Raw genomic sequence first — 27,321 nt, forward strand, 5'->3', positions numbered from 1 at the left:
CTTTGATTGTATGCTCCCAGCACTTTGAGAGGGGGACAGGTTACAGGGCTCTAGCTGTTTTGTTCAGTGACACCGTAACACTAATGTGAAAGTGAGTATAAAGCTGATCTAAAGCCTTATTTTTTATTTCATGAACATTGACACAAAACACACACTCCAATGTGGAATATTCTAATGTGAAGATACACAAATCCTAAAATACATATGCTAACATCCCAAGTAGTGTGTGCTCTCTGAAGTCATGTAATTTAATTAAAGACACGGAGTTGTGTTCCTAGTTCCCAGAGTATTGTGTATCAACAAGACAGCTCAATAGATTTATTTAGTGGCTCATTGTCTCTGATTCCAAATCCACAGAGTGTACCTGCACTTCTTTCTATATTTCTATTTTTAGGGTTTGCCTCTGACCATATTTGGTCTAATTAGTGTCAGTGACCATGTAGTCAAAGGTTGGTTGAGATTGATGATGCAGAAATATGTGGAAACACCCCGGGGAGGCTGGTGCCCCTGGAAGGTGCCCGGTGGCCCTGGCTCCCCCACTGTAGGACCTCGATTGACGATCTGCTTGCAACACTGACCTGTTTTTACCGGTGAGCTAGCCACACGCTGCCATCTGCGAAACGCCAGGCATGCCCTTTCCCTGGAGGACTGCACGTGTGATGTATAGTTATATTATGTAAACTCTATTGTCCGAAGCAGCGGTGTTCCCGTGGAGGTTATTAAAGAAATGTCACGACGTGCTGAATGCAGTCGTAGGTTAAGTGAAGGGGTTGTGACCTCAAGGTAGCCATTTCAACTATTTGGATCTGTTGGTAGCAAAAAGTGCCATTGTGCAAGGCATTTTAAATCGTACTGAATTGGGCTGTGGCTTCGGGGGCATTAAAGACAGACTAGATACAAAAGAAGAAGGATAGTCATTTTAATTTAACTTCAACTGATGGTCTGACAGACTATGACCATGGACATGGCTGAGAGAAAAAAAATGCCTGTTATACAATTGGATAGTAACAGATCAAATCTATCCGTGGTCAGTGTTGCTGGCCCCGGAGACTGGCTGATAGATTTAGTGACCCACTGCTGTGTTTGGGTGAGGGATGTTCCAAGCTGGCCAGGCTGATCTTAATCAATCTGATCAAGGCTAATGATCTTTTCTCTCCGAGCCACGCAGACCTTCAACTTAATCTCACCCGCGGGGGAGGGCAGTAACATTTTTTTTCTTTTCCCCCAGCGTAAAAAAGAAAAAAATGGAGTTTGATGTTTGCCAGAGATATCGGATTATAGATTTGAGTGGGGTCTGTAGTTATAGGAGATTACTTTGGATCATCCAAACGAGATTATGGATTTTGTTCTTATTTGCTCAGGAGAAACAAAACAGAATCATTGACCGAAAAAATGTACTGTTCTCCAAATGCGTCTGCATCAAGGCAACAGAAGGAGAACACAAGAGTATGAAGCAAATATTAAATTTACTGATGTCATTGTGATATTAACCTAGATTTGATTTGTTTCTGGAACAAATGGTGCATGTACATGATCCTTATTCAAACTCCAGCTGCTGTTGTTATTTTGAATTCCATTGGCAAAAAGGCTCACCACCTGGGTAATGAAAAAGGTTCTGGTCTTGCCAAGAAATGGTACATTGCTACAGCAATTGAAGAACTATAAGGCATTTATTTATATAATAGCATTGCATAACAAAACCATTTGTCCATTCTTTCAGATCAATAAAGCTTACCTTTATTTTTCATTGAACGCACGGGAGATTTCCAGTGTTCAAATAAAGCAATCCATTGTGGAAGATTGCTGGCAACCATTCTACTACTTTATATAAGCAAGCACATATTCACACAGTAACCTCATTGAAAGGAAAAAAATTACCAGGGATGGAAAGGGTGGCACAGAGCTGAATGACTTCTTTCGTCAGCTCTGAAATTGCTCAAGAGCCTTTGGACAGCAGGATGCCTTGATGTTCCCTCTGCCTGCCCGGCTACTGCCAGATGTTGCCGGGAGATTATGCGTCCCCGGGTCCTGGAAGAGCCAAAGTCCAGCCATGCCTGTTCTCACAAGACGATAATTTCACCCCACACAGCTCAGATTTTTTTTTTTCTTCTCTCCTCTCTCTTCCTATTTTTCTGCTTTGTGATAACCAAGTCTAAGGGGATGGAGTGGGCGTCCACTTGTGAGCAACTCCAGATGCTTCAGTGTCAACATGCATGGCCTTAGGCAATATTGTTTGCCATGATGGAGAGAGAAATGGATTGGCCAATGCATGGCCCAGAGCTCTGGTGGGGTGTAGTGTTTGTGTGTGAAGGACAGGATTGCGTGTGCCAGATTGTGCTGCTCTGCTTGAGATTCCTCTTTTTTTTCTCTTCTCAAGTCTAGCACAGCTCTGTCAAACTTTGGAATGGCCACATATTCCCTACTTAAGCCTGTATTTGACAACTATAGTGAACATTTTATTTTCCATAGTAAACTATTAGATTGCCTTCCGAGTTTTTGTTGAATCACTCACTTTTAACTAGCCGATGGTTGCAACAGCTATTGTACATAAAACAAAAAAAACGTCATAATGTTTACTTTATCATATTCTTCAAAATGTTTTGAAGTCAACCCTCTTTGAGTTTATTATTTTTCTCCAGCTTACAACACAAAAAATTGAACCTGAGCACTTTTGCTATATTACCATGACATACCACAAGGAGCTTTGGGAGAGATTTGAACTCTCTCATCAAAGGACTTCTTTCCTCTGAGTGTGAAATGAACATTTGTTGTGCACGTTCGTACCTTTGTTGCTTTTGAAGTAGGATTAAAACAAAGACAGACTTTTTAAGCATTTCCCAGTGGACCTCGGAGTTGTGAGGTGTTTGGAGTTCATATTGCCTCATCTCTCGCTTTGTTGTCTGCAGTAGCTAATTTATGCCCGGTCAGGGATACAGTGGTGGTAATCCTCCTCCTGTTTTTGATCCACCCATCTATCATTCAATGATGTTTTGCTCTCTTCCTCTTCTTTTATCCCTTCACCCATCTTTAGGATTTATCCCCGTCTCATCAATCACTGTTTTGTCTTCTTGCCACCTATCTGTACCTTTTTTAAATCTCTCTCATCCTTTCCTTTAACAATTCCTCCTACTCTTTGTCATCACCTTCATCCCTCTCCTGCTAGATAAATATATAGGTTCTTGCTAAGAGGCCTACTGGCTTCGTCGCCTCTATAGGAAGTTATGAAATGCAGCTTTAGGTTATTAAAGGATATATAGAGTGGACACACTCACACATCACTGTATTTGGCACACCTGTACACCGCTATTCTCACAATTTTCAACAGTGCATAAAATCACATGTATATATAGGTCAGGAGCTTTTGTTAATCAATCAATCAAATTTGATTTGTACAGCCCATATTCACAAATCACTGTTTGAAACATACGGCTTTACAAGGTGCGACATCCATTGTCCTTAACCCACAACAAGAGCAAGGAAAAACTACTTAGAAACCTCAGGAAGAGCCACATGTGAGTAGAGATCCCTCTCCCAGGACGGACACAAATAGATGCTATGTAACGGAGAAAATCATCTACATAACAGTATTGACAACATTGATTAGAATAAATAGTTTTTAACATAATGGAGAAAGTGGGTAAAGTGAATGCGTGCTTGTTGGGGACAGATGGGTTTGTTTGAGGATTTCTGAAACTGCTGATTTGTAGAAAACACTCGACAACAAGTGAGCTGCTGTGCAAAGAAAATCCTTGTTGATAACAAAGGTCAGAGGAGAATGGCCAGTTGAAGGTGACAGAGACGCTTAAATATATCAGTACGTGTACAATTCATGTAATACCTCATATAACTCATTGTGATACAGAGCTCAATCCAAAATAAAAGCTCTGCAATGTGGTAGAACAGGAGATTGGCATTGTGAGCGTGCAGCAGAAATGATGTGATGCAGTCATGTTAATATGGAGCAGAATCTCAGAGGGATGTTTCTAACATCTTGTGGAATCTATGCCAAGAAGAACTGATGCTGCATAAAGAGCAGAGGGAGGAAGCACTCAGTACCAGCATCAGTGTGCTGTTCAGTGAGCTAATGGCATGCAAAGGACTAACAGGCTAAACCAGGTGTCTTAAACGCCCACACTGTATACCTAATATGATGAAATAAAAATTAGAGCTATAAAACATAATAGGATTGCCCTCTTATGGAAATATGTTCAAGTACAGCACCTCATGACACAAGTGTTAGCATCCAGTGTAAGTCCTTAATAAAGGCTTAACCTTGTTCTTTCGGTGGCTCCTAATGTTTGACACTATTATAAGAGATCATAGTATCTCATTTACAAAGTAGGTGATTAACCTAGCAGATCTTACGCCGGCAGCGGTGATGGTCTGGAGCTTATACCCTACTGGGGACAGCTCAGATTAACACGTGAAGGTTGGTAAAGTAATAACTACCTGAGCATCTCAGTCATTACTGTCTTTTTTAAATCCCAGGTATCATAGATATGTGCAGGCAGCCAAGTGAAGTGCTGACACATTTTTTTAATGTGTTGATTTTCAAATTATGGTAGAAGCAAGAAAGCAGACATCTTTCAACTTTCAGCTGCATATAGAGAGCAGAAAGCTTCCAAAAGGAGCAGTGACCATATTCACTGAGCACATGCATTAAGAAACCGTTGAATACAGCATGAGTCGAGGCTCCTGTCAGTGGAGTTTTTACCAAAGAATACTGGAGCACACATTTATGCTCTGTTGTCGCCTTTGTGTGTCCAGACAGGACTGCTGACATATTTAGAAGCTAACTCTCAACTATTTATTCTCCTGACAATGACAAACACTTTCATAACCAGATTTTTCCATAGTTCAAGCCAGGAGTCATTGCTCCACATTTTCTCCTTTCTCCACCAAACTTGTTATTTGTGTCACAACACTCCTGTTGTGCACCTGCATCCTTTTCTGAATTCAATTATGCCATGTAATGCCACTGACTGTAAAGCTAAGAGTCCATGCTGGCCAGGTGACACTGTGAGAGATTGCATTTGGGACGAGCCCAGCAAAAAGTCCATCTTTGCCTGTCCCAGAGTCGACAGCCAGTACTGAGAAAATAAAAGCACTTGCACTCACTCTCACTTCCATCTGACCGCGAAGCCAAAAGGTTGAGGCAAGTGGTTACCGCCATTCTTATTTCTTGTACGTGTGTGCACGCGTCATTTGTGTGTAAATGGGTTCCTCTCAAGACAGAACAGACTTTGCAGCTCTTTGTGCACAAATGTGTGACACATGCCTATGTGGTTGTGTGTGTTTTCCCATCACTGTAACTTGTCCGAGCCCCAACCCCTCTGATGTGTTATACCATACTAAAAATTCTATTTCACTACCTGACTGTCCAAATTGCAAAGGTTCTCAAAGAGAATCTGATGCATTCACCAGGTGAGCATTTGTTTCAGCTGTCTCGTTTCAGCTGGGCCTTTATTTATTGTCAAACACTCATTTAGCACGCCTACAATTATGTATGAAGGGCTGTTGGTGGCACGGAGGCAGTGCAGAGAGAAATGGTCTGGTAAAATGGAGATCAATAGCCCGGTGAGATGAATAAGAGTGACCAATAAAACAAGGGATATGGGGAATACAGCTATTCTCTCCTCATCCCTCCCTCCCTTTCATAATGGGAAAATTGTAACACTTGAGTGAGCTTGTTTTGCCACTGAGGACCTCCCTCCCGCCGCCTGAATGTAAAATTATATTAGTTAGGGATTCAAGGAGGGTAGATTGGAGAATGTATTTTTCTCTTGCTAAATCCTCCCCTTTGTTTCTCCCTCTCCCATCTCTTATCACTTTTTTGTCTCTTGCAATCACCATCTCGTTTTTTTTCTATCGTTTAATTTTTCTGCTTTCTTTCTTGGTGGTGCCTTATTTCTTTAGCTTATTGGGTTTCTTTGAGTCATCTCCTTTACTTATTTTCAAGTTAAATTCAGAAACCCTTTAAATGTGGTGGGATCTATACATAAAGATTAAACACAGATAAGTTTGTGTGTATTAATGGTTGATAAGGCATTGGCCACTACTGATTACTGGGTTTTATTGCATACAAAAATAGCTTTTAACCTTAATCTCAGGGGGAAATCAAAGCAAGCTGAAGCATTTTGGCTGTGAAACAGTGTTTACTGCTGGTCTGGAACACTGTGCAGTGACTTGAAGGCAGTCAAGCAATGCCTTTCACCCAAGTTTAAGCCTTTTATAAGCAGACACTTGATGCAAGCTGTTGAAACGCCTTCAGCGAGGCACTGAATCCCTACCAGCTGGTGGAATGCAGCACTGTAGCAAACCCTGACCTTTGACCTTGTGAGGATGAGCAGCATATAAATAAATACATCACATTTAACCCCCCCCAACCACACACACACACACAACTGCTCAAATATTTTTTCAAAGCTGCATATTTGTCTTCTCAACATGTCATAATCTGTACATATCTTGTGTAATACGACAGCTTTAAACCAAATATGCCATGCTGACGGACACATAGTAATCAAAGCTCACCACAGCTTTAACCTAACCTTTGGAATAAATGAGTAGATGCATATACAGCTGAATAGAAATAATACATTTCTAATTTATACCATGGTGTTTGTTGTTGCAGATTAAAGTGTAGAAGTGTATGCTCAGAGGAAGAAAAAAAACAACCCAGTGTTTTCCTTTAAAGTGACAAACATCCTACCAAACCTGTCAGTGCTGAACTTGGCATCCTTGTCGACCACCTACATAATCCTTTGTTGAGAATGGTTATGCAGGGGCAAAAAGCATTAAACTGACAAGGAGAAGAAAAGGAATTTATCCAGAATACAAATTATAAAAATTGTGAAAACAGTCACATCTCCCAAATCCCCAAAATATCTTAAGGCTCATCCTGACAAAATGTTTGACTTGAGAATCCAGATGTACGCAATGTTTGCCTCATTAATTCTGTCTCTAATATCCAACTGTATGGTGAGTTCCTTAGAGATAGACTGGGGGGAAAAAAACTCCATATCATTTCTCATATGTAGATAACAGGTTTTTCGTTTGACAATTTGACATAAGCTCAGGATTTAGTGTTTTTAGATCCAAGCCAGAAATTAAGGTAAACTTTTCAGGAAAGCTCTGAGGTCAAATCTGAACTCCTATCAGATCTTTTAAAGATTACACCGACCAATAACTCATATTCACACATGACTGTACAGATATGTTACAGTTCTGTGTCCTGAAACATATTTTTTTCTTTTTCCAACTCATCAATTCATATAGTAGTAGATGGGGGGGGGGGGTCTGTAAAGCATTTATAGTTCTTTGGTTGGCTTTTAAAATACACTATTGAAATTCTACACTACATTGAATGTAATCAAAGAAATGTTACCACATCATCATTTTGCTCCATTTGCATATGTTGAGTAAAAAGTACATTCTTGAAAAATATGTTCTTGTTTTTAAAGCCATACCAATTACCAACTGAACAGACACAGAGGAAAAAAAACATTTAACTGAAACAATTTTATATACATGCTATACACCAGTGTGAAAGCCACAGTTTACAGAACACAGAGGCCATTACGTCACATTATATATACATATATGTGTTTTCATCTTCTGTATAACATTTGCTTTTATAAGTTGATGTGAAATGGAAGCGGACATCTTAACAAATACACATTTTATAACTTTTTATTTTGAAATGTACTTGCAGTTTACTCATGATTACCACTGATAAATGAGTCCGTCCTGGATTCAAACTGCTGCTGCTCTGCATCTGTAAACACAGCTCTATCTTCTTCCATTGTGGACTGGTGTGAACTCATACTGCTTTCACATTGCTCTGCAGTTTGTATGATTAGGTCAACTCTGGGTGCTTAAGTACAGTGTGTGAAGTTACCACTTAGTTTACATTAAAAGAACCAGACATCTCTGATGGAAATGTTTGAATTGTCCCTTTTGCAACCTCTCTGCAGACAAGGCTCCTCATTTTTTTCCCCTGACTGTAAGTGTGGCCTAACCGCTATGATGAGTTGTTATCAGAAACACCATAAATTTGTTCAGCAGCTGCCACAAAGCCTCTTCGCCCTACCGCTGTTATTTATTTATCTGTCAGGTCTCTGATTCTCTGAGGGCCACAGAGGAGGAGCTTTGATACCAAAGACACTCAGTGCTCTCTTCTAGTGGCTTAGGCCTGGCCTACTTGATTTATCAGCATGTGATCATTTGGAGGTGGAGAAGTAGAAATGAGGGGAGAAGTTGTAGACAAGGGTTAGAGGGAGATGAGGGATGAACAGCAAAGGCTTGGACTGCAAAGAGGAAGGAATGGATATATAAAGATAGGAAACAAGAGAGAAAGGATAGAGCGAGGTAGAGGAGGGGTTAGCGGGAACCTCAAGAGCTGAGGCATCAAAGCAGCAGGCTGTTTCAGTAGGAGGAGACATGGCCTAGATACTTCACTAGGATTCACTGTTAATGACTGTTCAGCTAGACCAGGGTTTCACTTTGTCAAGTAAGCCACCGTCATCTACAAAGTGTTAGTATACACCACGTTACATTAAACACTAAATAAATAAACAACATCAATTATATTTTGATAATTTGACCCTCTACACGAATACACTGAGTGTGGTGAAAAACTCAGATTGTACTTTACAGTATCCAGGGTGGTCCGCCGGGGCAACAAGTGATTCTGCTCCTCGGCACTTTTCTAATCAATCAAACTTAGAGCAGATCTTTATAAAAACCTGCGCAAATCATATATCTGTGTTTATGCATTAACAGGGCTTCAAACTATGTGTTACGACAGAATCTCCTGGAATTATCAGTATAATCTCTCTTGTCTGCGTGAGTGTGTGTGTGTGTGAGTGTGTGTGAGTGAATGTGTGTGTGTGTGTGTGTGTGTGTGTGTGTGTGTGTGTGTGTGTGTGTGTGTGTGTTTCGATGTATTTTTAAATACGTGTCTAATAAACTCAAGCAACTTAAACAACCACAAAGTAAACATCAGTGCTGTACGGAACCATACAATTTCTGAATAGTGTTGGTGTTAATTATTAACATATAAAATGAGCGGCACAGAAGGGCTGCACAGGCTCCTGCCCGAGGTCAAGCAGTAGGGGCAGGGACCCAGGGACCATGGACAGCTCCACTGGCCCAGCCACAGTGCACACAGCCTGACCACAGGACCACCAAGTCTGAGGAAAAGCACCCAGCGCTCCAGGTCCCACCAGAGCGCACAGTGCCATGTGCAGTCGGCTGCTAAGCAATATCCAACGTCATTCTGACGCTCAGACCTCACTGGCTGTGGTTTTGCCCCGGAATGGCTGTGTGTCGCGGTTGTTCACCAATTCATCATTATGAATGATTATGTTGATTATGAGGGTGATCATAATTGTGGTGCCCTATGCAAAGTGCGTCCTAATCCTAAAAGTAATAACTGTGCATAGTACGCCAGAGACGCCCCATCATTTTGCTGTTGAGGCTTTCAGGGAGTCTCAAGTGTCAAATGCAGGGGACAATCTTGGATCCCCCAAGATCCCCTGTATTTCGAACATGTGTATATCTGCTTCTCTCTCAAGTGTCTGATGACACACATCAGCTGGTTCCACATTCAATTCAGCCTCAGTTTGCTGGACTACCACACAATCTACTATTTCAATCTATCATACAGAATATTCCGGATCTTGCTTTGGATATTTAGTTTACTAAATGTTCTTTAAAAACCATCGCCCATGTTCTTTGGATCAACTGTACCTTATTTATATTTAATGCCACACAATAGAGTATTTGTATCCCCAAGTCAGGGAGTTTGTTGTTGGATTGTTTGAGTCATCTTAACACCAAAATGAACATGTAGAAAGCAAGTCGCTGAACAATCCTGATGCTACAAGTAGTCATTAAGATGTACCTCACACTGGGTCTTGAAATATACCCTAGCAATTAGATTTCTGCTGGTTCCACTAGGAAACAGGAAGAAAGAAAATCATTTGTTTTCATGGCTTGACAGTTTGCAATGACTGAAACCAATCCAATCCCCCAAAACCTCTTCTCTTTTTTTGCTAACATGAGACAGACAAATGGACGCCTACACCTGTGCAGAATCCCCAGTATATCCACATCTAGATTGAGTATATGAATCAGTATGTGTGTGTGTGTATGTGTGTGTGTGTGTGTGTGTGTGTGTGTGTGTGCGTGGGCAGGGACATATGTCAGTGAGTGCGTGTGTGAGAAAGTGAAAGACTGCGTTTGTGCATGTGCAGGACCCAGATTAAGCTGTCACCCAGTCTGTGAGTGGTCCTAGTCAGGCTGATCAATGTGGGGCCAGCTTGCAGATAATAAAGTGGTTAGGTCTCCCCTCATGCCTTTAATTGAACAAGTGTCGCCGGCTCGGCCCATCTGGACAGAAAGCATTCAGGGTCTGTGTTCACGGAGAATGGCCGGAGAAGAGGAAGAGGAAGAGTTACTCTGGAGCCATGTGATCCTTTAGAGTAACTCAGGAGTCAGTAAAGAAGTTACATATGGACAAACTAGCAAAATTAATCTTTTAGCTTAATACACAGAGCCCGTGCTGCGTCTTAAGTGTAAGCCTGTTTGTGCATAAATGCGTGCACCTTCTCAAAGGAGTTACTTTGTGCACTGTGATGTTAAACATTTTGTTAAACAGTGCAGAAACCCCCAGTAATTTATAATTTGTAATTTCTCAGTTCAGTCAGACTTTCCAAAACATGAGGGGAATTATTAATGTAGTTTTCATCAAAGTCGATGTTTGTTACTATTGGCATAATGTTTGGTCAGTATTATCCTGTGTTTTTGGTGTATGCCCTGTCCATATCTCCCACACCCATGACTGGTGTTCTAGATATATTTCCACTGGCTGTTCAGTTGAGTCCAAGGTTTTAGAAATATCAAGATGCTCAAATTTAGCTTGCTAGGTTTATGAGGCTTGCCCCCTATCCCCATTATACAATAATATATTCATGCAATAATCAAAGTAAATTATGACACTATAATTTTGTAGGTTCATATTGTTGACATTTATAGAACCACTCTGTTGATTAAATGTTTTGTAGTAAGAACAATATTATTAACTTAACCCACCTCCCTACAAGTAATGATACTGTTTATCTTATGACAAAGCCTGTTATCTTTGAACTGTACACTGTATTGTTGCCCAGACCTTCATGACCTCAGTGGTGAGCATCCTCATGAGCAGAAGGATTTCTGTGAATGGCATTAACTCCCTAAGCAGTGTGTGAAAGTGCATTTATTTACATCCTGGAAGACCAAAGGCATTATCATGCCTAAGGCTATGGCTTCTGCATGCAGGAACAATATATATTTTTTTGGTGTCTGTTTTTGTGTCCTGTTTTGAAATCTGCAGGCACTAGAGAGTGCAAGCTGAACGATTCAGCGCCTTAAGCCATTGGCCCAGTTGAATAAGATAAGGTCAGAACTCCACTCCTGATTTAGAGGATACAGAGCATCTCCCATCTGGACACTGACAAGAGCCGCCTCCCCCCCGTTCTCTAAGCCAAGTCAATGAAGAGACCTTCTACCTGCCTTGTTCGCTGTTTCTCCTCTCTGTCAGCCTGAGCCCCTTTACACTATTCATAAACTTGAGCAGAGGGTTGTCTGACCTTTTTGCTGAAATGTTAGGGCAAATTAGTTGTCAGAGTAGTGGACGTGGCAGCCATACTAAGCCACAGCTCCAGTCCCATACACGTCGACCTCCCGTCCTTCTTTACCTTTCCACAGGGTGCCTTGCCCTTTCTACTGTTGGGGCGTAAGTCCCTCTGCCACCACCATGGATACACATTTTTGTCTCTGTTCGTTTCATAGACTGCTCTTTTCAGAATTAGGCAGCCATACACGGGCCATGATATTTTAGCAAAATCGCAAAGTTCAGTCATTCACACAGTTTCTTATCCCCATTTTGAGAAAACCGGTATTCAAAAGCTTAGCAAATGCAATAAAAAAAATACCAGCCACGTGGCCAATTCCTGCTGGAAGTTTTCCTCCCAGGTAAACTGTAGGTCAGTCCTTTCAGTCAGAAATGAATCTGAAGACTTCTTTACAGCAGTCTTATATACATACTTGGTAATAACTGCCCTGATTCAGTCTATACATCACAAATCCTTGAATTACTATCACCTACTTTTACCCTGAATACAGAGCAGCTTATAATGAGCCCAAATGCAAGCAGCACCCTTTAAAGCAGAGTAAACACTAAGCTTGCTGAGCCACTGCCCCCCTGAGTCTACGCATATTAATTACCTTACGTAATGGCTTTTTAAAATAAACAGCACTGCATTCAGCAGGCATAAGTTAGTCTTGTATGGTAATTAGCTTCTCAAGACTTTGTTTGTGTACGTTGCTGCTGGTCCACTTTTTCAAAATATCGAACGAGAATGAAACTTTGTTGCTGCTCTCGAACAACATGTTTAGATTATGATCCATTAGCCCACATACATGAAGGTGTTGGTTTCCCAGAGTTCCTACAGCTTCTTTAAATCCTGGAATGCATGGCATGGCATGGCATTTCCCATTGCGTTATTAGTCATACTAATAACGAACTTCATAATTAAATTAATTGGAATTTTTGTGTCTATTTGACCTTGACTCTGCCCTAGTAGCCTGAAACCTACCAACTCAAATTGACTAATCTTTACAAAAAGCTATAGGGGGCAAGGATGTGTTAAAATGCAGGGGGGTTTCTTTATATCCCATTGGCCAGGGAATTCTTTAAAAAGCCCTTTAAATTTATTTTAACGAAGGTATGGCACCCTTACTTTCCATGGATCCATGAAAAAACTCCATTTCTTCTATTCCTTTTTAGTTGCCAATTTGCCCTCCACCTGAACCCCTGGATCTTGTGGCTCAGGGCTAAACCTCATCCCCTCTCCCTATAGGCCCTTTGACTTTACTTTTTGACCTTAGCCTGACACTGATACTGCCTTCTGAAGACAAGCGAAGATCAGGTGCGGATCAAGAGGTTAGTCGCTCTCGTGATACAGGCTTTTTTCTCTTCCATTCCCTGTCTGTGGGCTGTGTTTGTCTGTGCTCTGCGGGTCGATGAGTCCTGCATGCTAAACTTGCGCGGTAATGGGTGTGTGCATGTTTGCAAGTGACTCCATCTCATCATTCAGCTTGAGAGAAAATCCATAGCAGGGTGATAAACATATTGCTTTGTCAGGGGATTGAAGGTGTGAGTGTCTCTGCGACCAGCACTGTGTACACAGGACGTCATTTGAGGTCAGTGTTTTCACCACTGTGGCAGCCTGTAACAGCATAGTGCTTTGGTCAAGACCAGAATAGAGCTAGGCGATGAAACATAATTTACAATTATTATCGCCATATCATATTCTTCAATACCAGTATGACAAACTTCCAATACTCTCTAGTCCTGAGTAGTTATTATTACAATTATTCTCTGTGGTTTCATTGACATTTGACATGATCTGATATGGGAAGACCTGTCTTCACACACCCCAGAGTTTATCATTAACATGAACATGACAAAAACTATCTTGAGCCCAATCATCACTTCTCACTATCCACACACACTTAGTAGGCAAAACAGAAAGTGTTTACCTTCCCAGCCAGCAGTTACAGTTGCCATATCACATCTCGCTTGTCCTTTACTGTTTTCTGAAGGCCGTGATTAAGTGCCATGATGGAAAGCATCAACATCCATCCCATCCATATTTGATGAGTGAATGTCTCCCTCCCAGTGCACACAACAGGGGGAAGCTGTAATCAGCGTTTACACATACTGTGAATAATTGTTTACCCAGATAATGGCTGTGTTTGTGCAAGCACAGAAAAGGGTTGTTGTTCTTGTTTTTTTTCTTTTATGATAAAGAGAACTCTGATTAGGTAATAGAACGACTGAGCTCCTGTTGTTTTTATTATTTGGTTTGTTCAGGCGGCTTCCTTAACCTGTGAACTGCTATTAGCCCCCATCAAAGTACGAAAAAATCATTATTATCACCAGGACAACAAGACCAGAATAAACTTGTGAAGGAGAAAACTAGCATGCTGTTATTCGACTTTAGTAATGATTTGGCATAATTTCTGCACAGGCGTCCTGTATGCACTCTGCTCACACATACACTCAACAGAGGGGTATATCATGGCTGCATTGAGCTGTGCCGAGCTCAATTACAGAGTCACCCTGTAAACCTGAAATTTTATATGAGGGAGACCCTATTTCTGCAGGGCAGCACCACATTAAAGAGTATGTGGATCCACAAATGAGGTCAGCGGCGCAGGCTGCTACATTAAGGGCATTGGAATCACAGTGTCTGGCTCCTACCTATTACAAATGGCACGGAAAGATTAGCATATAGAATTTGATACAGATAATTTGAAATAATAGATTAGGATGGGGTCACTTTGAAACTTAGTTTCCAGTTTTTACGGTATACCATAGCAACACCTACAGTATGACACAAAAATCCTACAATGCCACCAACATTAATGAAAAATTATGATGTCATTTTGTTTTGGCTGAAACCATTTTTGTGAGGTGTTAATTCAATTATATGATATTTTTGAGAAAGTTCATTATTTTCGGCAAAAGAGTGCCAGCTAAATTACACAAAAAAATACTTAACAGATTTCCACAAAGCTAGAAATAAATCCAATACACTTAAAAAAGACCTGGAGGTAGGAGCCCATCCAAGACCAGCACAGCCTCCACATCTTGAACTTTCCTTGTATATACATTTGTTGTAAAACCATCTCAGGAAGCGGTGTTGCAGTGTCCCTTTCAAATTCTAAAGAGACGAACCCCTCAAACCTATACGTCAATCCCATTCTCCATTACAGTGTGTTCCAAGGTCAACCAGGGATGAAGGGACCACTGTCGGTATATTCCACAAAGAAACCTACTATGTTACAACTATTTCTGCTATGTATGATATACAAACCTGACCAAATCCACCCATATAAATGCCTGTCTCTGCTTCTACCCATGCTCACACTTGCAGGTGTGCAGTCACACATGGATATATTCACTTCTAAATGATGTCAACGATTCAGTTTGTTTAGGGCTTTTATTGAAGAAGGTACAACTGAACTCTTCTTCCATTTCAAAGTCCTTTATCTCTCACAGATGGCAGAGATTCTTAGTGTGGGTTGAATTGGTTGATCAGTCATTTGCTATTATGGGTGCTAGAGTGTGAGATGGCTCTGTCCTTCATATCTGAGAGAAGGTGTGTAGGCTGGCAGGTGACTTTGAAGTCAAGTATTTTTGATGCTTGTGATTTTTTTTTTGGTTACCTGGGTAAAGACGGAGTGGGAACAGTATAACAGGAAATGTCAGAAGATGTGGGGTAATAGAAAGCTTTGTTCAGAAACCTCTGATGCTGCGTATGATGAGGTCTCTCGGCTTGGCTTGTTTGTGGATAGCAGCGATGTGTTGATCGAAACTGACTTTATTATTTATACTTTTTTTTTTTTGTTTTGGAAGCTGTTCACCAGTTTAGCTGCCTTGCCATGACTGGGGGTGTGTTTGTGTGTGACAAACTATTGACCAGGCTTTTAGTTTTGTCCATATTCTAATGTGGCCATAGGTGGTACTTAATACTTTGATGACCATCAATTCATAAAGATGAAAATATTGACTGGTGTACCTGTCTGTCACCAGCAGACATGCCTGCATCCATTCACCCTGCCCATGCTCTCACTGCCCAAGACCTTTGTCTTCAGCTGGAGAGAAGCTGAAAATCGCTGGTAGTTAGGGAGCAATTCACAGAAAAGTCGGTTTCTAGCAGAGCTATACATATTTCATACAAAATCACCCCCCCATGTCACAATTTTGCATCCTACTTTTCCAAACTTCTGTCATTGCCTTCCACTGTTTAGTTTGCAGTGACAGCACTGACGGATGCGGATCCAACCAGTGTATGAAAGGCAGACACATGCCCACTCCCAAGGTTCTCGCCCTTCGGGCCCTCATCTTAGCGGCCTGTTTTCATTTCAAGCAGCCAGGCAGGTGGATAAAATGAATGATTGCAGTTGAGAGTCCTTTTCCCCTCCTCTTTTCAGAGTTTTGAGTGGTGGTTGATTAGAAACGTGCTTTCCTCACCAGGCCCTTGAAAACCAAGTCCTGGAAAAATATATCTCTAGCATCAACTGCTGTCACTTGGCAGAAACAAAGAACCATAGAGATTTAGACCCAAACAAGGGAGCGATGTCATGTTACCTTTACGACAAACAATACATTTGATCTTGATTTCCATAGCTCTGGAGAAGCAAACAGTGTTTGAATCAGCAATCCTAGAAACGTGTGTGTAGCAGGATAACCTTGCCTATGTGAGTTCATCTAGCATCTTCAGGTTCACAGTCTTGAAAAAAAAGCTTGTAGCACCACCTTTACACTCACAGGAGAGATTCAAATCAAAGTGGCTTTCAGAGAATCATTTATAATTGGCTTTATCCCATCTCACAGAGAGATTATGGTAAGAGTCAAATCACAGTATACTGTATATGTAGACTGATTTCCCAAAGCAAACATTCAAATACTGAAATGCAAAATTAAAAATCGAACAACAATAATAACAAATATTATCGTATTTGGTAAATATAGCCATTCTAAAATGTATTCAGTCCTTTTTCGAGCCATTAACACTGATTTTGCACTCTTGGTTTAGCAGCATTGATGAGAGCAACTTGAGAAGAGCACCTTTTTTTTATCTGTCTTGCTCCAGCAGGAAGGAAGGCGAATCAAGGATAAGCAAAGCGACAAGTGGAGTTTTGATACCGTGCTAAAACTGTCTGCTTTCCTGTCTGTGAATCCATCCAGCTGCTTAGTTGAGATTTTAGCCATGCGAGGACTGACATTACAGTCCTTAATGTTTGGAGATGTTGCTCTAATTAATTCGGCTGGAAGTCGTGGCCGCAAGCTGGTTTCTTTCCATTCAGTTATTATTTCACTAAATTTATATTGATCCTCAGTCCCTGCAGCTTCAGATCGATGCTACAGTTTTAAAAGGAACAGGAAGGACTCTTTGCACGCTATCTGAAGGTGTTGTGCCATTTTTCTTATCATTGTACACCGCTGTTCTTCCATTTTACTCAACACGAGGTAATGTCTGTAATGGGAAATGGAAGTCTTGCAGTGAGAGTATTGCAGTGGCCATGCTGCTCATGCTTTTTTAGTTTTGTCTACTCTTCTAAACTTGCCTGTGAATATGCTTACTGTTTTATTGTTTGTGTGATGGACATTGTCTGCAGAGCTTTTTATTAACAGTCTAAGCTGCAGAGTAAGGGTACAAAACATTGTGAATATCATACCTGGTTTATCTGCAGTGAAGATTATTTAATCATTTAATGAAACTGCAGTTGCTTTATGACTGTTTTTGTGTGTGGATAATGTATAAATTCAAATGATTTACTGAATTGCTGTTATTTTACTTTGAAGACTTATTACCAAAGAGAGACTGATTATGTGAATATTGTTGCCATGATGGAGACTAGCTGTCTTCAGTGGTTAGTCCGTCTATGTCTTAATTATCAAAAGGATCTAGCAGTGATTCTGACCCGTGGTTTCACCTGGTTACCAACCACATATTAAAGGACATAGACGACATGTACAAACAAACAAGTCTCAAGAGACAACTGTTGACTGCTGGGAGAGTTGGAAATATGGTGGCTAAGTTCAACATCAACAGAAAATAATTGTTTTGTTTTTTTTAACAAAAGAGTGTCAGAGTGTAGCAGACAGCCAGACTAGCCATTAGACCAATAAGCGATCCCAAAGAGCCTGAAGAGACCAATTTACCTGCTATTTACTGCAACAACAATTTAATGGGACAAAGAGAAGGCCCAGGATGGAATATATTGCTATTGCGATTTCCCTGCTTAATTATTGTCACCATGTGGGGTCCCAACAGGGCTGTGTTCCGTGCCCGACTGTTTTTTTTCAGACTTCATCCTGTAATGTGTGTATGTTATTAGTAGCCATTAGTGTTCTCCATAGTGAACTGTACACTTACCCATCCACAGCTGCTAAACTCCTATCAGGAGTGCTTTCCCCAGGTAGCACAGATTAGCTACTAAGGAGCCGAATCTCCAAGGTAACAGGTGCACTGTTTGCCCCCTCTTAAAGCAAGACTCATAGAAATGACTCAACTCCTCTTTTCTCATGGAAAACACTTCAATGCCGTGCAATGTTATAAGCAGCTCAATTCTTCAACACAGACACTCTTTAGAAACCACAATATATGGGTGAGCTATTTTCATCAACGAACTGTTGAATCACAGCAGTTCCTGTGCATCATTCGTCTATTGTAACTTTCTCGCACTCACTTCTTTCATCGTGAGGAAAATAATAATCACATAAATAACAAAGCATGCATTTCAGATCCCTGGGCTCCAGGAGCCTGTTGTGAAAGGAAGGGTACATCTGTTACTGGCCGAATACATACAGTACACCAGACTGGGGCCAGAGCCTACAGGGTCATTAGCTTCTGGGCCTCTTGTCAGTGCGAGGATTTGTTCCTGTGTTGGAGCTGATTCACACTGTGTTCTGACTTGGAGACATTCGGAGAACTCTGTGCTGCCCCATTAAATTTGCAGCTGCTTTTAAATGACCTGAGCTGCCACTCCCGCAAAAAGAAAGTCCCTCTTTTGAATTATGAAGCAGCTGCGTGTGTGTGTGTTTCAAAAGTGTTCTACCTTTGGGAATATATTTCAGACTAAAAACCAGGTATTTGTGGACAGCTTCACCCGCAAGCCACCATTCACTGATATGGAGGGAAGTTTCACTGTCTACCTCTCTCACCGAGCTGCACTCTCACCCACTGAAATATGTCACCGTTTAATAGAGTAGTTAGTAGTTACTGTGGTACCAATGTAAACGGTCATTGTCCTTAAACCTTCCAACAGCAATATTCAACCCTACTTGTTTGAGCTTTGACCAAACACACACGGAGATACAGGTGAATGCAACATAGCATGTTCTTTGTTTACAACATTCAGAGCAACTCTCTGCGTTCAAAATAGGATAGGATACACTTCTGTTGCTTGCAGTTGTCCTGCACCTCCCATCTCTCCCTACTATCTCCTAACAGCCTTTTTATAATAAGGCCTCTATCTCACTGGCTTTCGGTCTCTCCTCATCATTTCTCCCTTCAACGTGTACACATTAAAGGTCTCTACTTAGACTTACATTAATTTCTTAAGACTAAATCCGAACACTGACCCAGAAATCAGATTTATTTATTTTTCATTTGGTGACAGCGCATTCACTTGATTTCAGTCTGAAATGTGTCCCCAAAGATACCCTATGACAGAAACACACACACACACACACACACATGCGTACACATAATAACCTCCATTATGATCCATCAAAGTTTTTTAGACTGTATAGAAACACTAAAGCTTATCCTTGTATTCTGCAGAGAAACTCTCTGTACCTCTACACATTAACAGATCAATACAAATGCTCTTCACTAGCTATGCGGAGACTTTGTTGACTGCCGGTGCATGTACAGTTTAATTGTTTTTTTTGTCCTGTTCAATATAGCGAGTAGGTGAAAAGTCACTGAAACAACAAAGGCTTGAGATATAATGAAATACAATCTAGACCCAGAGTCGACCCATTACCATATTATCCTGCAGACCAAATATCAAATATCCCAATTAACTGTTATGCTGACGAGCATGCTGTACTATCCATGTCAAGATTGGATGAGCAGTAAATTCATAGAGCTGCTCAAAGCAATGTAAATATTGTCTGTGTACGATATTCATATTGGTTTTAGAGGTTTTGTAGGTGAGTGTACACCACCGTGGGATCACAGATAAGCTTGAATAGAGATCACTCCATTTTTGCTGGAGTAATTCCCTGACTGTTTGCCTGTTGGTGTGCTTGTAAAGAGTATTTATTAATTGTATGGTAAACATCTATATCATCAGTATTTAGCAGTCCTACTGTACTAAATAGCCAGTTTCCCTATGGCTAAAATTAAATCGAATAAAAATGAATGCCCACAGATGTAAGTTGTAAACATTGTTATTTCCAATTCAAATTGTGAGAAAATGGGGAGGCTTAATAGGACCAGGTTTTATGCCAGCAAATTTAGACATCTTGCAAAAGTACGTATTTATGTTCAATATCATTGGTTGATGCATCAACTCGGCTCCCTCCTTATTTATCCGCTCCTCTGCATGGAGACTCCATCGGTGTTCTTATAAAAAGAGGCACCAGTCAAAGCCAGGCGTTGACAATTCTACCTCCTTTCAGGGTTTTTTTTCCCTACTAGCGCTATTTGCTCTGTCCTCCTGCATCCCAACCTTTCCCTTTTCTGTACACAAGATGACATCAGACACCTAATAAATATTTCATGACACTGCTTTACTTCTGTGCAAATCGCAGATGCCATAAAAAACATAAATGTCTCTCTTCATCGCGCAGCGTTTGTGTGCATGCCTGCTGGAGCAGTGCCTCCAGTAGATTCATGCTAAGGATAGGTACTCGCATTCCTGCCATCAAGGACATTGTTTGGGGAGATTCAAGCACGGGGGGGCATGGTTCAAAGGCTTCATACTTGAGTACACTGATCCATGCATTCTGGGTTTCTTCTTTTTAGTCTTAGTTCAAATTTCACACACACATACACGCCTAAAAAGATCCTCATGAACACAGTACAGGAACACAAACCTCTCCTTCCCTCTCACTTTGTCCAGCCTGGGTTGCCCCAAGCTCACTACATATGAAATCAGATGTTTGATACGAACAGTGACAGAATTCCAAGACACCTCATCCACACCCTTGACACTTCACCTGAAGTGTGCTTCCGGGATCCATGGTGCATTGCAATAAAATGTCAAATCTTATGTGACTCTGATGAGAAGTTGTTAGTGGAAACAGCTTCAAGAATTCACATCCTTGAGATTGTTATTGTTTGAGCTGGATTGCTTGCTCTCTCACCGTTTGACCCTAATACTCTAAACATGTGATGCACTTAAAATGTGCTGAGTCCATATGCAAGATTTACTCCGCAAACCCAAACTAAGCGAACTACGCAAGTATTAATTTGCACTCTACTTCATTTCCAATATGTTGTATATCTCTAGCCCTGAGGCGTTCTTTGTTCCTTGTATTTTTGCACCAAATCATCCAAGCACAGCCCTGGCTAAAGAGTAAATGCCAATTTACTTCTTTGACTTTTAACCAGAAGGTATTTGGTGCACCTTTTCTCCTCATCAAATATCCAGGAAATTTGGTTCGGATGTGAGTCATCAGAAAATGAGGCGTCCAGCGTTTCTTAAGTTCCCAAATTAGATTGGCTTTATTCAAGAGCGATGCCGCCCTTTGCATCGTCTCCCTCCTGGAGAGCAAAGCAGAGATGCAGACAATTATTTTAAATGACTTCGCAAGATCCTTATTTGAACATGCTTTTTTATCTTCCGTCCCTTGTCCTGCGGTGTGACAGCGGCTCACTTTGAGTGTGCTCCTCTGTTGTTCTCTTGTCTCTGTGCATTGCAGTGAACTTTGATTTGCAGAGAATTGCATGTGGTGTAATAGCAAGTCTGAACTCAGAAGCTCTTAAAGGCCATATAAGAGGCATTTAAAATGTTCTTCTGTTTGGGTCTTCCATTGTACTGAATTGATGTTAACTATAACCACTCGGAAAACTTTGTTTAGGACATGAGATCCACTCTGACAGGGAAAATACAGCCCTTCAGTGTTTTTACATGTATTTAACTGACTTGGTTACATTAAATCTGCATGCAGCTGGTCAGAATTCACATGCCTCCCTTTACCCTGACCTTATTTCAGAGCCACCACTTTCTTATGCTAATTGTATTAGGGATGCTAGACGCCGTATCTAGCCTGAGGTACTGATATTTCTGGTGCCTGTATGTTGACGCAGACTTGCTGCAGTCACTGGCAGAAAACAGCCCTGCCTCACTGCATGCGATGTCTGAATTTAGCAAATAATCATCTGCTTAGAGATGGGAACCAACTTATTTAGACTTCCAGCGGCTACTTTGTTTTTCAGTGTAGAGTCAGACTTAATAAGATATTTTAAATACAATGACTCTTAAATATACATGTAATGATATCTCCTTTCTACCTCCCACTCTGCTTACATACATTTCTGCAAACAGCTAATTGTGAATCGGTTTATTCATGTACATGTCCAACAAATCTGTATTCTCAAGGAGAAATCATACCAGAAGTCAAGTTTGATTAATCAAAGGATTTTACAAATCAATCTTTGATCATGCAAATGAACAACACCTTTAAATGTACAAATAGATGAGTATAGGCAAGTACACAGCTTATTAAGTAGTATAACTAAGTGACTATAACTAGGTTATATAGATATGGACACTAATGTAATTTACTGCTGTCTTTAAAACACATTCAACAAATGTTTTTTTAATATAATCTGTTTATTTTCTTTGTCCTGTACAACATGTTGCAAAGCCAGCTCCCTGCTTTTGATTGCAGTAAACGACAAAGCACTTTCTCACAGTACATTGCCACTGAACCCAGCTTTTCTCAGAAATAAGGACTCTTACTGCATTTATTCCAAGTGTCTCTATTTTCAGTTCTCACACAGGCCAATCAATAGCTAATGGACACTAATACAAAGAGCAGAGCAAATCTCACACACCATGAGTGCCCAATCAGCCAGTGCTTTTGAAATCAAATCCACTTGAGTCGTTGCTGAGGTGGCCTATGGCCTGATTAGGGCAATTATGACACCATGTTACCTAACCTACCTCATAGACATTCAGCTCTCCCAGGCTGATGGAGTGGGTCCGGAGTCAATCATATGTGCACCAACCTATACATTAGATTTAGATTGTGAGCAACAAAGTCGACTGAGCGCTCACACTTAATTTGATTTAAAATATGTGATTATTCAATGGGTGGCTGCAATCAGCCCACATTTATGGTCTTTGAATAGAGAAATCACCTCCTTAGCTAATTAATTCATGTATTCTCTATTGTGTCTTTAAAGCATTTATTGTCAAAGTGGTGTCCCATAATGCTTCTTAATCTGAAAGCGTGAAAGACACCCACTGTGTCTGCACCACTTCTGATTGACTCCCATTGACACCATGCCGTGCCATATCTTTTTGATTGTTATGCAAAGGCAGAAACTTTCCAGAGTGAATACATCTGCATATTTTAAACTCCATTAATCACACTGTATACAATTTGTCCCCGGCATTTTCCTGGATGTACCCAAACACTGAAGCCTTGACATTTAACCTGCTTTTCTTTGATTATCTGCTCGAAAATCTTGAAGCACCAAGAGAAAGCAAATTGGAACAAGGCAGGCAGAAAACTGGAGGGCTTTCTGCCAGAGACACACATGAGGGGTCCTTAACAGAGGTGTTGGTGCATTTTAATGGGAGAGATGTTATTTGTTTAGCAGGGTTAGCATCTACCCGTTGCAAGGTAATAACACCCCCACACCTTGACAAAGATCAGTCCAACGTGGCAGCACTGCAGGGTTCTTAGGGGATTTATTCTGCCTTTTCTGTATAAACACTTTCTTATCTTATCGCTTCCCTGTTGAGTGCAGGCCTGCCCTGACAGCATGTAGCTTGAGAGGAGTCATCATTTGGGAAAACTACGCTATGTTCACGCCGCAGTCGAAAGTGTCTCACCACTGATTTTGTTTTCCTCCCCCATGTACTGCAAAAAGGATGTTTGAGAATCAATACAGAGAGCAAAAAGCTGCACCACAAGTGTGCAGTTTGTGCTACAAAATACAAAACAAAACTTGCTGTGTATAGTGCACTAGTCGTTGTGGGCACTGTACAATGTATACTGTAATACAAAATAACAGAATTTAGTGCTCCATCGACCAGTAGAGATTTGTAATTTTTTTTACCTTCCTAATTTAAATCCCAAAATACCCAAGGATATGTATCTTAATGAAAATAAAAAAAAACACAACAACCCATTTTTCCTTTCCTGATGTTGCTGGCATTTCATACTATCTGTGAATCTGTGTCAGGATAGATTGACAACAAACTGGTTGAAGGAATGGACAGAATTTTTGAATTGAGCATGAAAGCCCTGCAGTGTGAGCCCATGCTCTGATCTATAGCACCCAGTGGAAAAAACATCCTTGAGATGCTGCTTTGCTGCATCCTGCATTCACTCGTGTTTTTGCACTTACATGCTCACAAGCGAGTCTGTGTTCAAAGTAAGCAGAGATAAGGACAATCAGCTCAAATGTGTTGCTGCTTTAAAATTTGCCACACTTAAATTACAAGATAACCATCATCACTGCCACTTAGTATTATCTGCCATGATGTGCTTACAGAGTAGATTACATGTATATGGATGTTGTGCATCACAGGTACAACTCCTTCTTAACAACTGTTTGTGTGAACAGATGGAAGGTTTGTCACGCACACGGCAGACACACAAACATACACAAGGATATGCACATGCACATGCACACACACACACACACACATCGATGACACCGGAGACTAGCGAGGGATTGTAATAGAACTGTCCATCAAGTCAAATCAGTAACAAACACGAGATGTTTTAATCTATTCCAGCAGCAGAAGGTAGACAGAGGGCTTTCAAGGGGGCACCACAACAGCAATGAAATGTGGTCAAAATATAGATTCACATCTGATGGATATTTCAGGCTATTCACCGTGTCATTTCAGTGTTTCACTATTGTCCTTTGTTTTTTCAATGCACTATATATTGGAATCAGACTAAAGCCTGTGTTTGTGAAAAGTACAACTTGTCAACACGTAAGATAATTTTTATTTTTGGTGAATACCTCTTTAGGAAGAATCCTGGATGCAACTTATGTACATGCATAAATACCTTTGGGGTAAAATCAGCTTTTTTTTAAATGCAAAAAGACGACATAGTTTTGACAAGTGTAGAGTTTTGACTTGTTTTTCTTATGGAACTGTTCTGGTGTAAAATATTGTAAGATTGGGGACATTTAAGCCAGCTCTCGTTAACTCTTGACTACCATAAATGTCTTCTTCGTTTCTGCTCTAAAAACACGAGAATCAGAATCAGAATCACAATGTATTTATTGCCAAGTAGGTTTACACCTCCCTGGAATTAGCTCTGTTTGTTGGTGAACATAATGAACATAAAAACATAAAAACACAATAAATACTACACACATAAGAAAAAAACTATACTTTTACTACAGTACTTGCCAATGGTAGTACAGGGCAACTGGTGGTTTGGAGTGGCGAAGAAGGAAGATTACAGTTTTAATTGAATTTTGAAATAAAAATAAAACACTTATATGTATGTGTACTCGCCGATTCTCAAACAGGCATCTCCAGCAATTCAGATTATTTTCTAACGACATCTCAAGTTTGTTTGTGTGCATGTGTATTTCATTGCAAATACTGACCAGATATTTTCATGGGGACCAAAGCCCAGGCAGTGAGGCGAAATGTTATTTCTGAGGTTCTAGTTAAGGTTTGGCTTAGGCTGTCCACAATGGATGGAAGTAAATATAATGACACAGCTGCACATATCTTTCTGTGTGTGTTGGTCTCTGCTCATGCACCTGCATGCTGCCGGTAAAAGGGTTATAAATCACTGTCTAGGTGTGCAAGCATATGTTTGGGTTTTCCTTGCCTTCTCAGCCCGTTATGAGACGCTGCTCATCCTGACAGATGGAATTGATGGCAGTCATTATTTATGATGCCGTCCGCCCGTCACCGTGTGTTGTCACCACGTGAGTTGTCAGCTGCCACAAGATGATAATCGCACAGATACCATTTGGCCAGAGCCTGGTGTGTGTGCGTTTGTGTGTGAGAGACTGAAACATAAAGAGATAAACATTTGGACGTGGATGGAGTCTTCTCTACTGCACCCACATGCATGTACAAGATTAGATTTCCAATTTAAGTCTGAGAGGACTTTGAGCCTGAATTTGATGCTTAGCTGAGTGCAGTTTTCTCTCCATATAACATTTCATCATAACACAATTATTGTAAACAAGTGACCCCATGGGAACAGTTTTTAGTCTCTGTGCCAGTGTGTAATGTACATCCAATACTTTGCAGACACATGCTTTTATATTGCAGTAAGTCATCTAGACTGCTCCTCTTCCAACCTTTAAACTGCCAACACTCCGCCAGTTTAACTGCATCAGTTTGTGACTTTTATGGCAATATGTCCTTTACATCACATACACTGTAGGACAATGTGACTGAAAAGGAACAACAATGTCTAAGCCACAACAGGTTTACAAAATATGCACAGGGAAATAATACATTACCTCGCCATCATAATTCATTTGGAAAACTTCCCCCGTGGCTAAAATGTCAACAATGTCTTGCACTAAATCTCGTTTGCCAGCCACTTTGCCAGGTATTGAGCTCTGGCTGGAATCCATTCTGCGTATTAACATCTTTGTTCAGAGTGCAAAATAATCTGGTAAATTAGTTTTCTTAACTCAAACTTGCATATTAATGAAACCTGATTCACAAACCAAAAGCAGCACCTAGTTAAGAACAGTGGACTGCATTTTGTGACAAAATATTTTTTGCAGCTGCTGAGAAATAAGAGCTTTTCATATTTAAAGTGTCGTGGCTTTGTATTTTCTGTAGATTAGAATGTTGCACTGATTTGACCTCGCAGTATTTTAAATCATTGCTGCTCTGTTTCCACTGGGTACATAATTATAATAAAATGCTTTATGACCTTCTTTCCACCATTTTTGGCAATTTGGGTATATTATGTTGGAAAAGTCACACACACACAACACACACATTATGTTTCTTCTTTTCATTTGCATAATTACAACCTGAGCAACTTTCTGTTGTCGCTACCTTGTTTGAGCAGATGTTTCGAATGTAATTCCTGCACTAACCGTTCTCTCTAACTTGCCTGTCACAACACATTTGGACAGCCTTTTAGTGTGCTAGGTGCTATGGCGTACACCAGATTGGCCCTAAAGCACAGTATGCATGAGTGTTGCTGCAGGGAGGGCGAGCTACAACAGGGGAGATAACAAACCCCCACCGAGGTAACGGGTGGCTTGTTGGGCTTCAAACCCACACCACTCACCACTTTCACAGTGTGCATTTCTCTCTCTTTGTTTCTCCCCTTCCCCTTATGGTGACATTTTTCGGGGCTGCATGACGCCATGAATGACAACTAGGGGCTCTTTGGAGTGTATGTCGGCAGAGTGGCCTGGCAGAAGGAGATAAGGAGAGGAGGCTGCACACATACACGCACACACACACACACACACATGCCCACACACACACAGTTTGTCCATGCCCTAAAAAAAGGACAGAGAAGCACCCATACCCAAAATCCAAAGGACACTC

General features: G+C 40.8%; 1 protein-coding gene across 3 annotated transcripts in view; it reads left to right on the plus strand.

Moving 5' to 3' along the window:
* The window catches only part of nrxn2b (neurexin 2b), a 533,986-nt gene that overhangs the window by 40,841 nt on the left and 465,824 nt on the right, over positions 1 to 27,321 (plus strand). Inside the window, exon 2 of one of the 3 annotated variants that reach the window (XM_061066075.1) lies at positions 3,772 to 3,789. The exons of the other annotated variants lie outside the window; for them this stretch is intronic. Coding sequence (XP_060922058.1) covers positions 3,772 to 3,789 — 18 coding nt within the window. The remainder of the gene's footprint in view (positions 1 to 3,771; positions 3,790 to 27,321) is intronic. 3 annotated transcript variants of the gene reach the window in all.

The sequence above is a fragment of the Limanda limanda genome, chromosome 22, assembly GCF_963576545.1.
Source record: "Limanda limanda chromosome 22, fLimLim1.1, whole genome shotgun sequence".
In the NCBI taxonomy this organism is placed as follows: Eukaryota; Metazoa; Chordata; class Actinopteri; order Pleuronectiformes; family Pleuronectidae; genus Limanda; species Limanda limanda.